We start from the raw sequence: 13,090 nt of genomic DNA on the forward strand, positions 1-13,090 counted from the left end.
GCTAGAGACACCTTTATCTTTACACAGACTTTCACAGACCACTGGGTTCAGTCACAACAGATGACCACAATCCTGTATTATCAGGTGTTAAAGAGACTCTGGTCCAATGCAGTCTTCACATACAGCCATAGGCACATGCATACCTACAGACATAGCCTACTAGAATGCCAAGACGTAATCTTACCCTACCACTTACCCTAACCAGTCACTAATGTGCCTAAATCTAACCTGGCCTAAAGAGATTTAGGGCCAATGCAGTCTTCACTTACAGGGTATTACAGGCTAACCTACAGACATTCAGTCTCTCCATAAAACACAACGTGAGACAAACATACAACTGTGGAACATTAGTTACAGGCTGAGGAGCTGAGCTCTACTTGGACAGATTGAGGATGACTGTAATTACAGGACAAGAGTGATAGTTTTAGGAATACAGACGGACGGGCACCTAGAGGGAGAGCAGTGAGAGATACAGCACAGGGAGACATCAAAGGTTGAACCAACAAAACCAAAAAAGTTGTCAGGCACCAAAAGATGATGTGATCTGTCTTACAACTCCATGTTTTGGGTCAATTCAGGACAGCTCAAAAATACTTCCTCCCTTCCTCCTCTAATCTCCTCTCCTCTCCTTTCTTCCCTGAAGAAGAACAAGCAATCAAATGCACGCTCACCAAGACAGCACATCTTCTAATCAAATACAGATTTGTACAAATTTGCACGCTATCAAGTGCCAGTTTACAAACTCTCACAAGCAAAACGTTTCCAAACAGAAAACTGTCAGGATAAGTGATATGCTCATCATTTTAAACAGCATCTGCTTATCAATAGTGGGTGAACATTCAATTAAACTTAACTGAATTCAATTCAAATTCAATTCAATTCCAATAACTTTATTTTCCTGTGAGGGAACTTGTGCGTGGCGTGATTTTACATTTTTTCTGTCTTTGCGATTTCACAATCCTGTCATTGCTATAACGTTGCTTTGAATAGACAGTGAGAGGGTCCAAGAGAATCATGTTCATAATGTGTGTTTCCCAGAGGTCATGGATGAGCTGTGCTGTGTTAGGGTTGTCAGGATGATCATAGAATGACACAATGCTCCACCCTACCTCCTCTGCCATTGGAACACATGAAAGGTATGCGTGTGTGTGTGTGTGTGTGTGTGTGTGTGTGTGTGTGTGTGTGTGTGTGTGTGTGTGTGTGTGTGTGTGTGTGTGTGTGTGTGTGTGTGTGTGTGTGTGTGTGTGTGTGTGTGTGTGTGTGTGTGTGTAAGGGGTGGTAGTAGATGGTCATTTAGGAGGGGGTGTTTCATGGGAACAGCATCAGTAATAGCAGCTGGTGGTATACCACTAACAATGTTGTGGTACTCTTTTATTGACAATTCATTTCTTCTTCTCTTTTTTATTTTCCTCTCTCTTTCCTCTATCTCCCCCAACAACACGAAACACAGAGTAAGAGGACCACAGTCATCCTGACGAACCAACTCTTACCAAAATGTCATCCTATTCCCTTTATAGTGCACTACTTTGGACCAGGGTCAATAGGGTTTTTGGTGAAGAATAATGCACTATTTAGAGAATAGGGTGCCATTTGGGATGGAGACTTAGTAAACATCACATTAAACATGAAAGGAGACAATCATCGGGGATTCTCTCTCATTCCCTGCAGGGGAAATAACTGAAGAACAGAACCCAGGGAGGAAGGAGGGAGAGGTGCGTAGGAGGAGACGATGTGGTAAAAACACATGGGAATACAGAGACTCACAAAAAGAGAGAGAGAGAGAGAGAGAGAGAGAGAGAGAGAGAGAGAGAGAGAGAGAGAGAGAGAGAGCGATAGAGCGAGAGCGAGAACGAGAGAGAGAGAGAGAGAGAGAGAGAGAGAGAGAACGAGAGAGAGAGAGACTTAAGGAAAGTGAGGGAATGTGGAAAAGGGAGAAGCACACCTTCTACAGGATGCAACAGGGAACTGCAATCAACTGTTGACATGCTTCTCAGCGAGTCAGGGTATTAATCCATCCACCACAGGAGGCTGCTGAGGGGAGGACGGCTCATAATAAAGTCCGGAGCGGAGCAAATGGAATGGCATCAAACATCTGGAACCAAATGTTTAATGTATTTGATACCATTCCACAAATTCCGCTCCAACCATTACCACGAACCCTTCCTCCCCAATTAAGGTGCCACCAACCTCCTGTGCCATCCACATGCACGGTCTCTTCTGATAACACCTAGTTTGGATGTTTTATATTTTCATACGTCTCCTTTCATCTCAATACACATTATTATTTCCCCTTCATACCATCTAAACATGATCAGTGACTTCAGGTCTCAACCCTCCCTATCCTCCCCAACGACCGGATGATTCAAACAGGAGGATGATATCACAACATATCCAAACAGTCAGATAAGTGCTGGAAAGGCTGGTGAATTCAGCTCCCTCGTCTTCTCTAATAGGACAGATTTAAAGCCCTACAGCCTGCAGCAAAGGAAGACAACCTTGACCTTACTGAGGAAAGGGAGGATGGAGGGGGGTGGTGAGATCAAGGAGGATGAAGTCAGAATGACACTGCAAAGAGAAACCTGCCGCCACATGACGAAGCTCGCATCCACTTCAAGACCATGGTACTTGCCTACAGAGTAGCAAGGAGAACTGCCCCTCCCTACCTTCAAGCTATGCTCAAGCCCTATATCCCAACCCGAGCACTCCATTCTGCCACCTCTGGTCTGTTGGCCGTCCCACCCCTACGGGAGGTCAGCTCCCGCTCAGCCCAGTCAAAGCTCTTCTCTGTCCTGGCACCCCAATGGTGGAACCAGCTGATGCTAGAACAGTACAGTCCCTTCCCATCTTTTGAAAACGTCTGAAACACTACCTCTTCAAACAGCGGCTTCATGCCCATTGGGGTCACAGGGGCAAGTGCCCCCTCAGATTTGTCCTGTTAAAAAAACTAAAATAAAAAAATGTTTTGGGGTTGTTGTTTCTCTGTAATACTACCAGCCACCTAGCAATTTTATGAAGTTGGCTTTAGCTAGCCCAGATAGGTTCCCAATCTCTCAACCTCATAACTAGCTACCAGGAAGCCATTTCAGGCTATCAATCAAGTTAGAGTAGCTTGTCTAACTATCTTAGCTGGCATGCCTGCTGGCAAGGTTGGTAGACTTTAGAAAAGCAAGCAATAACTATACTGAATAAGACTCACATTCCTTTCAATCTTTAAAAAAAGAACTATTAGTCAGAAGGATACAGACAGCTCAAGAGGTATGCTTAGATATGCAGAAAATATACATATTTCTTTACATAGAATTAAGCATAATGATTATGGCTCTAGATTGCTGTTTCAGGTGTTTGAAACATGACCTAGCTCCCCTCCGGACCATTGAAAAAAAATTGCACTTGTCTTTTCATACTAGCACTAACTTTGCTGATAACTTCTGTATTGAGGAAAGATGTACTTAATACGACTGTGATATGTGGTTGTCTCACCTAGCTATCTTAAGATGAATGCACTAACTGTATGTCGCTCTGGATAAGAGTGTCCGCTAAATGACTCAAATGTATATGTAAACATGACATCAACAAATATAGGAAAATAGCAGCTCTAGCTGGTTGTAATGTAGGACAGTGACTGAGAGAGAGTCTCTGATTTATTTTGCCTGTGAGTTGGTTGTGAGCAATTCAAACCAGTGCTGACTGGCTGGCTGTAAGGATTGGAACTGTAAGGGGCATATCTGATATCCTCTGACTGAGCAGCCTGCTCCTTTGTGGTGGTGGGAGGAAACAGGTGCCTTATCCAAAGTCCAGGAAGAAAGCCACATACAGTAAACATCATACAGTGAAGCCACTCTTCACACACACAGAAACACACACAGGCTTCTTCCTCAGGAGACAATGGATCAGATCCACCTTATTAATCAGGAACATTGACAGGGAGGGTCTTTCAACTGCAGACAGACATGTTTTCCCTCAGCTGTGTCTGTCATTCCATCTGGTCTGTCCGTAGGCTAAAACCACTCCAAGGGGTGATGAGATGAGATAACTCCATACAGCTCTGATTCCTCGTAAAACACAAACACACACTCCTCTTCTTCACTGTCTCCAAAATAACTGGAGTCATTCCTCAGCCTAGACTCCAAGCCTGAGCCTCCCCTCCCAGTCCCTGTGTGAGCTCCAAGACTGTTTCTGTTTTGTCTCCTGATCTCTCAACTCAAATAGAATAATTCAATTGAAAACAAACGTCAACATAGCTGAGTCCCTAGGGCCCCTCTGTGTTGCATGGCTGCTGGGTAAAGGGAAGAGAAAGGAAGAAAAGGGAAAGCAGGAAAGGAATGGGGGGATGAATGTTTTGGCCCTATCCTTTCCTCCCCCTCTCCCCCCAGGGCAGTGTGTAGTTATAAATGTCCTCTATAAATCTACCCCTCCCTCACAACATCCCCTTACCCTCCTCTCCTCCCCCCATTCCCTCCTCCAATCTTCTCCTCTCCTCCCTCCTTCACCCTCAGCTTTCTTTCTTTCTTTCTTTCTTTCTTTCTTTCTTTCTTTCTTTCTTTCTTTCTTTCTTTCTTTCTTTCTTTCTTTCTTTCTTTCTTTCTTTCTTTCTTTCTTGCTCTATCATGGATTATAGGAGGTGTGTGTGTGTGTGTGTGTGCGCGTGCCTGCGTGTGTGCATGCGTGTGTGCGTGCCTGCGTGTGTAGGTTAGTCAAGGCAGAGCAGACCACAATAGATTTGCATATAGGGTTACACACTGCCTAGTTGTTTTTACATACACAGCTTCATTGTGGCTGCCTGTGATGTGTCTGACCATGGTGAGATCACTATGGTATTAGGTTATAGGCCTATAGCCTACCTATCTGTAAATAACCTAATGGAATGAAGAGAGAAGATTACAAAATATCGAAATATTATTAGCCTATTCCCAGATATGTTTGTGCTGTCTTGCCAACTCCTATGGTCACTGTATGCCCAGGCTACAATATTATAGCCTACCCCCACTGATGGAGCCCTACAATATATACAGTATGTAGCCTAAATCTATGATGCAAATAAAGATTTTAAACACTACAACTGCACTGAATAGACGGTAGAACAGTGTATGCCTTTTCTCATGCTATAACTTCCAATGAGACTTCCTGTTCAATCATCAGGGAGCAGTCAGTGAATTTCAAATAACAGACCAGGTTTTCATTGTAAACTGAGCCAAGGCTGTAGGCTGCATTACATGTGACTGTGCTGTGTGTGTGTGTGTCTGGCTGTGGTTGAGCGAGGTAGGTAAGGGTTAAACTAATCCTGGCTGCCTTAACAGAATCCACAGGAAAGTCCATTGTTCAACAGGCCGACAATTAAGGGTAAATTAATGACACTGTGTGTGTGTGTGTGTGTGTGTGTGTGTGTGTGTGTGTGTGTGTGTGTGTGTGTGTGTGTGTGTGTGTGTGTGTGTGAGATAGGATGATAGCAGAAGGGAGCCTGAGGATACTATGTAGGGAGAGATACTTCAACTATTTGCACATTGTTAAAACATTGCCAATAATATAACACTTAAAATGTCTATATTCTTTTAAAGATGTTGGGAGTATAATGTTTACTGTTCATTTTGTATTGTTTATTTCCCTTTTGTTTATTTCACTTGCTTTGGCAATGTAAACATATGTTTCCCATGCCAAAAAAGCCCTTTGAATTGAATTGAGAGAGAGAGAGAGAGAGAGAGAGAGAGAGAGAGAGAGAGAGAGAGAGAGAGAGAGAGAGAGAGAGAGAGAGAGAGAGAGAGAGAGAGAGAGAGAGGGACAGGGAGAGAGGAGGGGGGAAGAGGGGGGAGAGAGAGCATCACAAAGTAAACAAGTTTAGACTATCTGCCTAGAAGAGCTTGAGGAAAGTGTGGTTGAGGAAGTTTATTTTATTTTATTTATTTAACCTTTATTTAACTAGGCAAGTCAGTTAAGAACAAATTCTTATTTACAATGACAGCCTACCAAAAAGTTTAGGACACCTGCAAACTAGACAACCCAACTTGAAATAAAGTAGGCCTAGGAAAGTAATACAATGTACAGTACGTGGTTTATTATAATACAGTAACATGGGATGGGATAGTAGGCTGCACTATGTCTCCTAGGCTACAAAACTTGCTTGAACAAAAACTTGACATGCAGAAAACCTTCAACTTTTAACAAACAAAAGCCAATAGGCCGTGCCGACCATTGACAAGCCTAAGCTACTTGATGGATTGAAGGGTTTAGGCTCATGACTCATAACACTTACATTGGAAAATGTATTCACAAGTGTTTCTGGAAGTGCAAATCTGCATGTTGGAATAGGAAATAGTTTAATTAGCATTTTTCTTACCTGGATGATTCCAATATCTTCAATGTAACATTGTGCTGTATCTTCATACTGCTGACTGGGTAGGTAACAACACATCTGCTGATCCTCAACATAGGGGCCCCTCAGGGGTGCATGCTCAGTCCCCTCCTGTACTCCCTGCTCACCCATGACTGCATGGCCAAGCATGACTCTAACACCATCATTAAGTTTGCAGACGACACAACAGTGGTAGGCCTGATCACCGACAATGATGAGACAACCTATAGGGAGGAGGTCAGAGACCTGGCCATGTGGATAACAACCTCTCCCTCAACGTGATCAAGACAAAGGAGATGATTGTGGACTACAGGAAAAGGAGGACCAAGCACGCCCCCATTCTCATCGACAGGGCTGTAGTGGAGCAGGTTGAGAGCTTCAAGTTCCTTGGTGTCCACATTACCAACAAACTATCATGGTCCAAACACACCAAGACAGTCGTGAAGAGGGCACAACAAAGCCTATTCCCCCTCAGGAGACTGAACCAGGCAGTGTCAGAGGAAGGCCCTAAAAATTGCCAAAGACTCCAGCCACTCTAGTCATAGATAATACTCTCTGTTTATTATCTATGCATAGTCACTTTACCTCTACCCAAATGTACATATTATCTCAATTACTTCGACTAACCTGTGCCCCCACACATTGACTCTGTACCGGTACCCCCTGAATATAGCCTCGCTACTGTTATTTTACTGCTGCTCTTCAATTATTTGTTATTTTTCCATTTTTCTTCTTTTATTTTATTTTTACCTATCTATTTTTGACTTAACACTTATTTTTCTTAAAACTGCATTGTTGGTTAAGGGCTTGTAAGTAAACATTTAACTGTAAGGTCTACACCTGTTGTATTCGGCGCATGTGACACATTTATTTTATTTGAACAAGATGAGAGGGGAAAGCATAAAGCATTACAGTTTGTTTTGAAAACTTGGAGAAAAGTATTCTTTGTGTTTCAAAGTCAATGCAACATGTTAATGTGCGCTGAGAGGATGCTTGCAACTGGTGCAAGTGTGTCCGCCCCCCCCCCAAAAGGTTGGCTCTAAGAAACGCCCCGTCACTACAAGCTCCTCCTGCACACGATTATAAAGCAAATGCACGGAGCTGGTGTTCTATTAGATAGGGCAAAAAAAGTTGACAAAACAGAACTCACCATCCTGTGTAACTTAAATTTAAAAACATACATTTTTACTACTTTTGGATTTTATTTTCTACGCAGCCAAGATGACCACGGCAGTGGTTTCGCCATTCGACTTCAGCGAAGTAATGAACAAGGTAACTTTAGCTACAAAAAGTTCTCTACTCGCCTTTTTCTAGCCTAGCCAACGTATGGAGGCACGTCAGTGCTGGAATTCGAAATTTCAGTAGGCTAGTTTTGTGTTTAATTTGAAATGTTTACGCTATTGTTCTGATGCATATTTATAAAAGGGATCCAGTAACATTTAGATAAGATCGCTATAACGAGAAACTGTAACTAGTTTGCTAATTTAGCTTGCAAACTAACTTTACCGGAGAGTGAGTTCCATGATGTGCGTTCGGGCCCAGCGCAGTGGTAGCCTCTGATGTATGATGTCTCGTGTTGTTGTGATTTTTACTTTGTTGACTGTCGTTCGTTTCCTTGTTTGATTGATAATATCCCGTCATAAAAGAGTGAGTCAGACAGGATTAAATGGACTGATATAATGGGAAACTTGCTGGTCTGCTACTTTTGCTCTAGTAAATTCAATGGCAACAGTTGACCTAACGATCGAAACTTATTTTATAATGTGCAGTTGGATCAATTAGATCTTTTCGCTGACCAACACTTAATTCACATCCAAGTAAGATGCTAGAATTGGAGCGTAATTTACATGAATCAGATTTATATTTGCCATGATGTTGCATTCATTCAATCAAGTTTCAATAAGGCTCGTGCCTGAAACAACATTTTGAAACGTATAGCCTAATGATTCTGATTGACTTCAGATGAGCAGTGATTTGATTGAAACGTGTAGACTACTGGTGGCACGTCGAATATAGGATTATTATTTTTTACCTTGCAGTATGTATATATCCTGTATGAAATGCATTGATTGTTGTACTGTATTTATTTTTAACTTCTGAACTTTCTGTTTTAAAGTTAAATTGATATTATTGGTTATTGTACATAAAAGGGTCCACGTAAAGTTAGCTATATATGAACCTTGTGTGAGGCAAAACATGCCTTCTTCTTCCATCAATCACCTAGCCGTGAATATCTAGGCCTGATGTGAAAGTGTTCTTTGAAGATAACTTCCTTACTAGCCTAGTATGCCTTCCCTTTTGAGTGTCTTCACACTACGTTTTTATTTCACTTATTCGTTTCAAATTAAAAAAGATGCAGCAGCTCCTTTGCAACCAGGACCAGATCGCTCTCACGCGCTCCTTCTTTTGCGCCATTTACTTTGCAGGCACACATTCCTCAGTAGGGCAACTTGCCAAACCAGCTGTTGTTCTGTTCTATAGGTCTGCATCAGCCTGAGGATTTAATGCGAAACGAACATCAATGGTCATTCAGGGATTTCTTTATAGATGTTTTCCCTCCCTTTATGAAATGTAAAGCCTTTGACAATAGCAGCACTCTTTCTTGTGATCTTTCCATGATTTTTTTGTAAATAAATAGTTGGTTTTGTATTGACTTTAGATCTAATATTTCATATTTTGTCTCTTTCCAGAACAACAAGATGCTGAACTACAACAACAACATACTGAGCTCCCCCCATCATGCGATGTCCACCAACATGTCCATGTCCACCGGAGCCCTGCTGGACAGGAAGGCTGTGGGGACCCCCTCGCTGGGCAGAGGGGTGTCGGTGTACCACTCCGTCACCCTTCCCAGCTCCAAGTTCCACCAGAACCAATTCCTCAACAGCCTGAAGATATCAGACCCCTCCTCCTGCTCCATCACCTCAGGGTTAATCAGTGGCAGCAACAAGGAGAACCGCATGAGAGACCGCTCCTTCTCTGAGACGGGCGAGAGGCTCCTACAGAAGTGCCTGGGGCCAGCTAGTCCTACCAGCCTGGGATGCCAGAGCCAGCAGCAGAGCCAGGTCAACTCCAGCCGCTACAAGACGGAGCTGTGCCGTCCGTTCGAGGAGAACGGAGCCTGCAAGTACGGCGACAAGTGTCAGTTCGCCCATGGCATCCATGAGCTGCGTTCTCTCAGCCGCCACCCTAAATACAAAACCGAGCTGTGTCGCACCTTCCACACCATCGGATTCTGCCCCTATGGTCCCCGCTGTCACTTCATCCACAATGCAGAGGAGCGCCGTGGACCCCCTCCCGGATCCTCCTCCCCCTCCTCCTTCTCCCTGCTCTCCTCCTCCAATAAGCTGGAGCGTCCCCGTCTGCAGCACAGTTACAGCTTCGCAGGGTTCCCCAGCTCCGGGGGTCTGAGAGGAGAGGACAGCCCCACCTCTGTCACCCCTACACCCATGTTCTCCCCAGACGAGATGCCTGAGTGGTCAAGCTGCAACCCCTTCACATACTCCAGCCAGGAGCTGGCCGACCTGTTCGGCCCCAGCCTGGGATCCAGCGGCCCCACGGGGACCGAACCCAACACCCCTGCACCTCTGTCTCCGACCAACACCCCCTACTTCTTCCGGCCCATGTCAGATTCCCCCACTCAAATGTTTGAGTCTCCGTCCAGCCCTCCGCAGGACTCTCTGTCAGACCAGGAGGGGTATCAGAGCAGCTCAGGGGGCAGTCTCAGCGGGTCAGAGTCCCCCAGCCTGGACGCCAACAGACGCCTCCCCATCTTCAGCCGCCTCTCTGTCTCTGACGACTAGACTGCACCTATTTAATGTATGTTATCCGACGCCTCCCAGAAAGAGAAAATGAATGGAAAATGGCACTCCCTTCTACCACGTTCCCCTGCCCCCTTTCCTCCACAAAACAATATCAATATAGTTCCTAATTTGAATTATATATATGAATACAGTGACTTATTAAGGGAACTTGTTTTCAAATCACCCCAGAAATCTCTTCCCTGCTGTTGTTTACTCCCCTTCCCTCATAGAATCTACCCTGTCTTCTGTCATAGTGCCAAAACAGGAGAGGAAATGAATGAACAATGAGAATGATGGTGCGAGAAGGTGTTGTTTTGCCAGGTGTCACCTGTCTTTCTGTTCTTGAACACTTAGCAGTGCTAGTGGGCCTTTGGCACAGGGAGTGTATCATCGCACCACACACCCCACTCTTCCACCACCATCCTCTGACGTTACCACTTCTCAAGTGCACTTCCCCGGTCTACGCTGAGCTAGCTGGAGGGTGCTCCTGAACACACCCTGTCCTCAGATCAACCACAGCTGTTTTTACTGTAGACTTTGAGCAAAAAAAATACATAAACTGAAATGATATGAATAGTTTAAGTTTTAAAACAAAGTGCCTGGGGCAGTTGGTTTGTGCATAGCATGTGTGAGAGTTGATTGGATGGATGGCCTACTGTCTGAGTGTTTTTGATTCTTTCAACGTTGTCACATCATAGTTCTTCTCAAGCATTCTTTGTTGACTCTCATTTTATGTAATAGCGGAGCAGGACAGGGTCTGCATGCAGGAAGTGACTTTGACAGACACAGGAAGCTAGTTTTCTTTTGTTTTCTCCTGTTGCTGGTCACTGGCAGTTGTGTTTCTGGGAAGGAAGGACGAGGTTTGTCTTTAATGTCTAACTGGTTATTAAACCTTGAAGACTATTTGGTTTCTGTCCCTCCTCTCTAGTCCGCCTCCCTCCATGCTGTTCTGCAGGCAGCGGGGAATTCCAGCATTCCCATGGTGCAGTTCTTCTACTTCCTGCAACTTGAGATGGGATCTCTAAGCTATAGTATTTTTCCTCTTCCCCTATAGAATCTGGCTCTGAGGAGCAGCTGTTATGACATCTCCCTGCTTCTTTCTATTGTTTTTGATTTATCATTTTTTATTGTTATTATAGTTATTGTTTGTTTTAAAACTTTCCAAGCATTGGTGCTTGTCACTGCTTATTTAACTTATCGAAACATATTTATTGGTGATCATATGCATTTTTAGTTTTTTTGTTAATTTTGTATTTATCTGGATAATGAACAATAGAATATATTTTCTTTTTATGTTAAATTATGATCTTCGGTATTAATCTAAAGATTGTGAAGACGTTTTGTGAATTTCCTTTTTTTCACAGTTTAATATATTGTACTACAATGACTGCAACAATATTTGCAACTACACTTTGTCAAAATAAAACTTAATTTAAAGCAAAACAAAATACAGGACAAAAGTTTAGCGTTTTGATTATTTATTTGTAGACTTTTTAAAAATCTGTTCTCCCCATTATTGGACTGCAATTCTAGCAAAATAATAACTGTTGTATTATCATCCCAGAACTGTCCTATCCTCCTTCACTCTTTAGAATGTTTTCTCTGACAGTAACAGTACTTTACTGTTAGTACCTTGTTCACTCAATTCAGCTGTTGTATTCCTTTTGATCTGCTTGGTTCCATATGGAGACCAAACAGGATTCTCTTTCATAATTATCTTGTATCTAAAACCAAGAGGTGCAACACATGATGAGGATCACCATGTTCACTCTCACATCCTGATTAAGTGTAGGAAGTGTTGGGTTTAAAGGAAGGTTATGTCTGAATGTTATGTAATACAGTCAACCAAGGATTTAGAGGAAAAATACTGTTTATATTACAAGCAATAGCGGTGACCAAATGGGTTGAGGAGACATCTGTGTTTTTGATTGGATGTTTGATTCACTTGCATGGTCCCCAACTGTTATAAAGTGCCTACTTTTGAATCCATTCCAGTTAGCTAACTAAGGACTTTTATATTAAATGATGGAAGATGGTGAAATTATGTTTGAATTCCTTGTGCCATGTTTCCTTAAAGTTTTGAGCAAGGTTAAACAGGATTATTGACACAAAGTAAAACTGTTGAATGTATTTTTCCAGCCATGGGTTTTCACTACAGTCATTTCTGAGTTTATATTAAAAGCTGATTTATCTTTTTGTAACTATTGATTGCAGTTAAAACCAATAAACCCTGTATTTTTGAAACAATTGTCATGTATTCATTCATCCACCCATTAGTGAACTGGCTAGAAGATTTCTTGAGGTGTGATTGTCTTCTCTGTCAGGCTTAGTCAAGCATGACATTTAACAGAGCTCTTACACAATGTTTACCTTGCTGCACCAATAGACTTCGATGCAATGTCAAACTTTGTTGTTGAAGGGAAAACTACAACTTATGAAAGAGATTCCTGTTGCAGCACGTCCCATAACAAAATGTCACACAGACAGCTTATCTTTTGGTGACAGATGTGGACACTGATTTAACTCAACCTTACCAAGCACATTTGACATTTTAATACATGCTGAATACCAATAAATGGGTGAAAACGGTATCGTTTATTGATTAAATTAATTAAACATTACATGGCATAGGAAGAGATCCATGGGTACCCTATGTGGGGTGGAGGGAGTTTCAATAAGCCAGCTGATGATTGGTGGACAGGAGAGAGAGCAGATTGGTGGACAGGTGAGGGGAGCAGCCTGATGATTGGTGGACTAGACAGACCTGTTAGGGGATGACCCAGGGTGATCAAACTCTGAATGAGCTGGTTTGATTACACAGACTGATACCATGCTCTGTTTACCTGCAAATGTTGACCAGGTCAATAAGGTTATGAGAGGCTGATATGGAGGGCCAGTCAGTCTGTGAGAAGAAACATAGTCAGAGATGGGTGTAGTGACT

The 13,090-nt window shown here is 42.9% G+C and overlaps 1 protein-coding gene across 1 annotated transcript; it reads left to right on the forward strand.

Moving 5' to 3' along the window:
* The first annotated feature begins 7,440 nt into the window (after positions 1-7,440).
* Positions 7,441-12,393, forward strand: zfp36l1a (zinc finger protein 36, C3H type-like 1a). The gene is made up of 2 exons (XM_041848155.2): positions 7,441-7,618; positions 9,037-12,393. The coding sequence occupies exons 1-2, from the start codon at positions 7,568-7,570 to the stop codon at positions 10,147-10,149; spliced, it is 1,164 nt and encodes a 387-aa protein (XP_041704089.2). The 5' UTR covers positions 7,441-7,567; the 3' UTR covers positions 10,150-12,393.
* Positions 12,394-13,090: the final 697 nt, after the last annotated feature.

This window comes from Coregonus clupeaformis, chromosome 25, assembly GCF_020615455.1.
Source record: "Coregonus clupeaformis isolate EN_2021a chromosome 25, ASM2061545v1, whole genome shotgun sequence".
Lineage (NCBI taxonomy): Eukaryota > Metazoa > Chordata > Actinopteri > Salmoniformes > Salmonidae > Coregonus > Coregonus clupeaformis.

Coding starts and splice junctions, on each gene's coding strand:
- zfp36l1a (XM_041848155.2), top strand. CDS start 7,568: ATGACCACGGCAGTGGTTTCGCCATTCGACTTCAGCGAAGTAATGAAC. Junction 7,619..9,036: donor TCAGCGAAGTAATGAACAAG/GTAACTTTAGCT, acceptor GTCTCTTTCCAG/AACAACAAGATGCTGAACTA.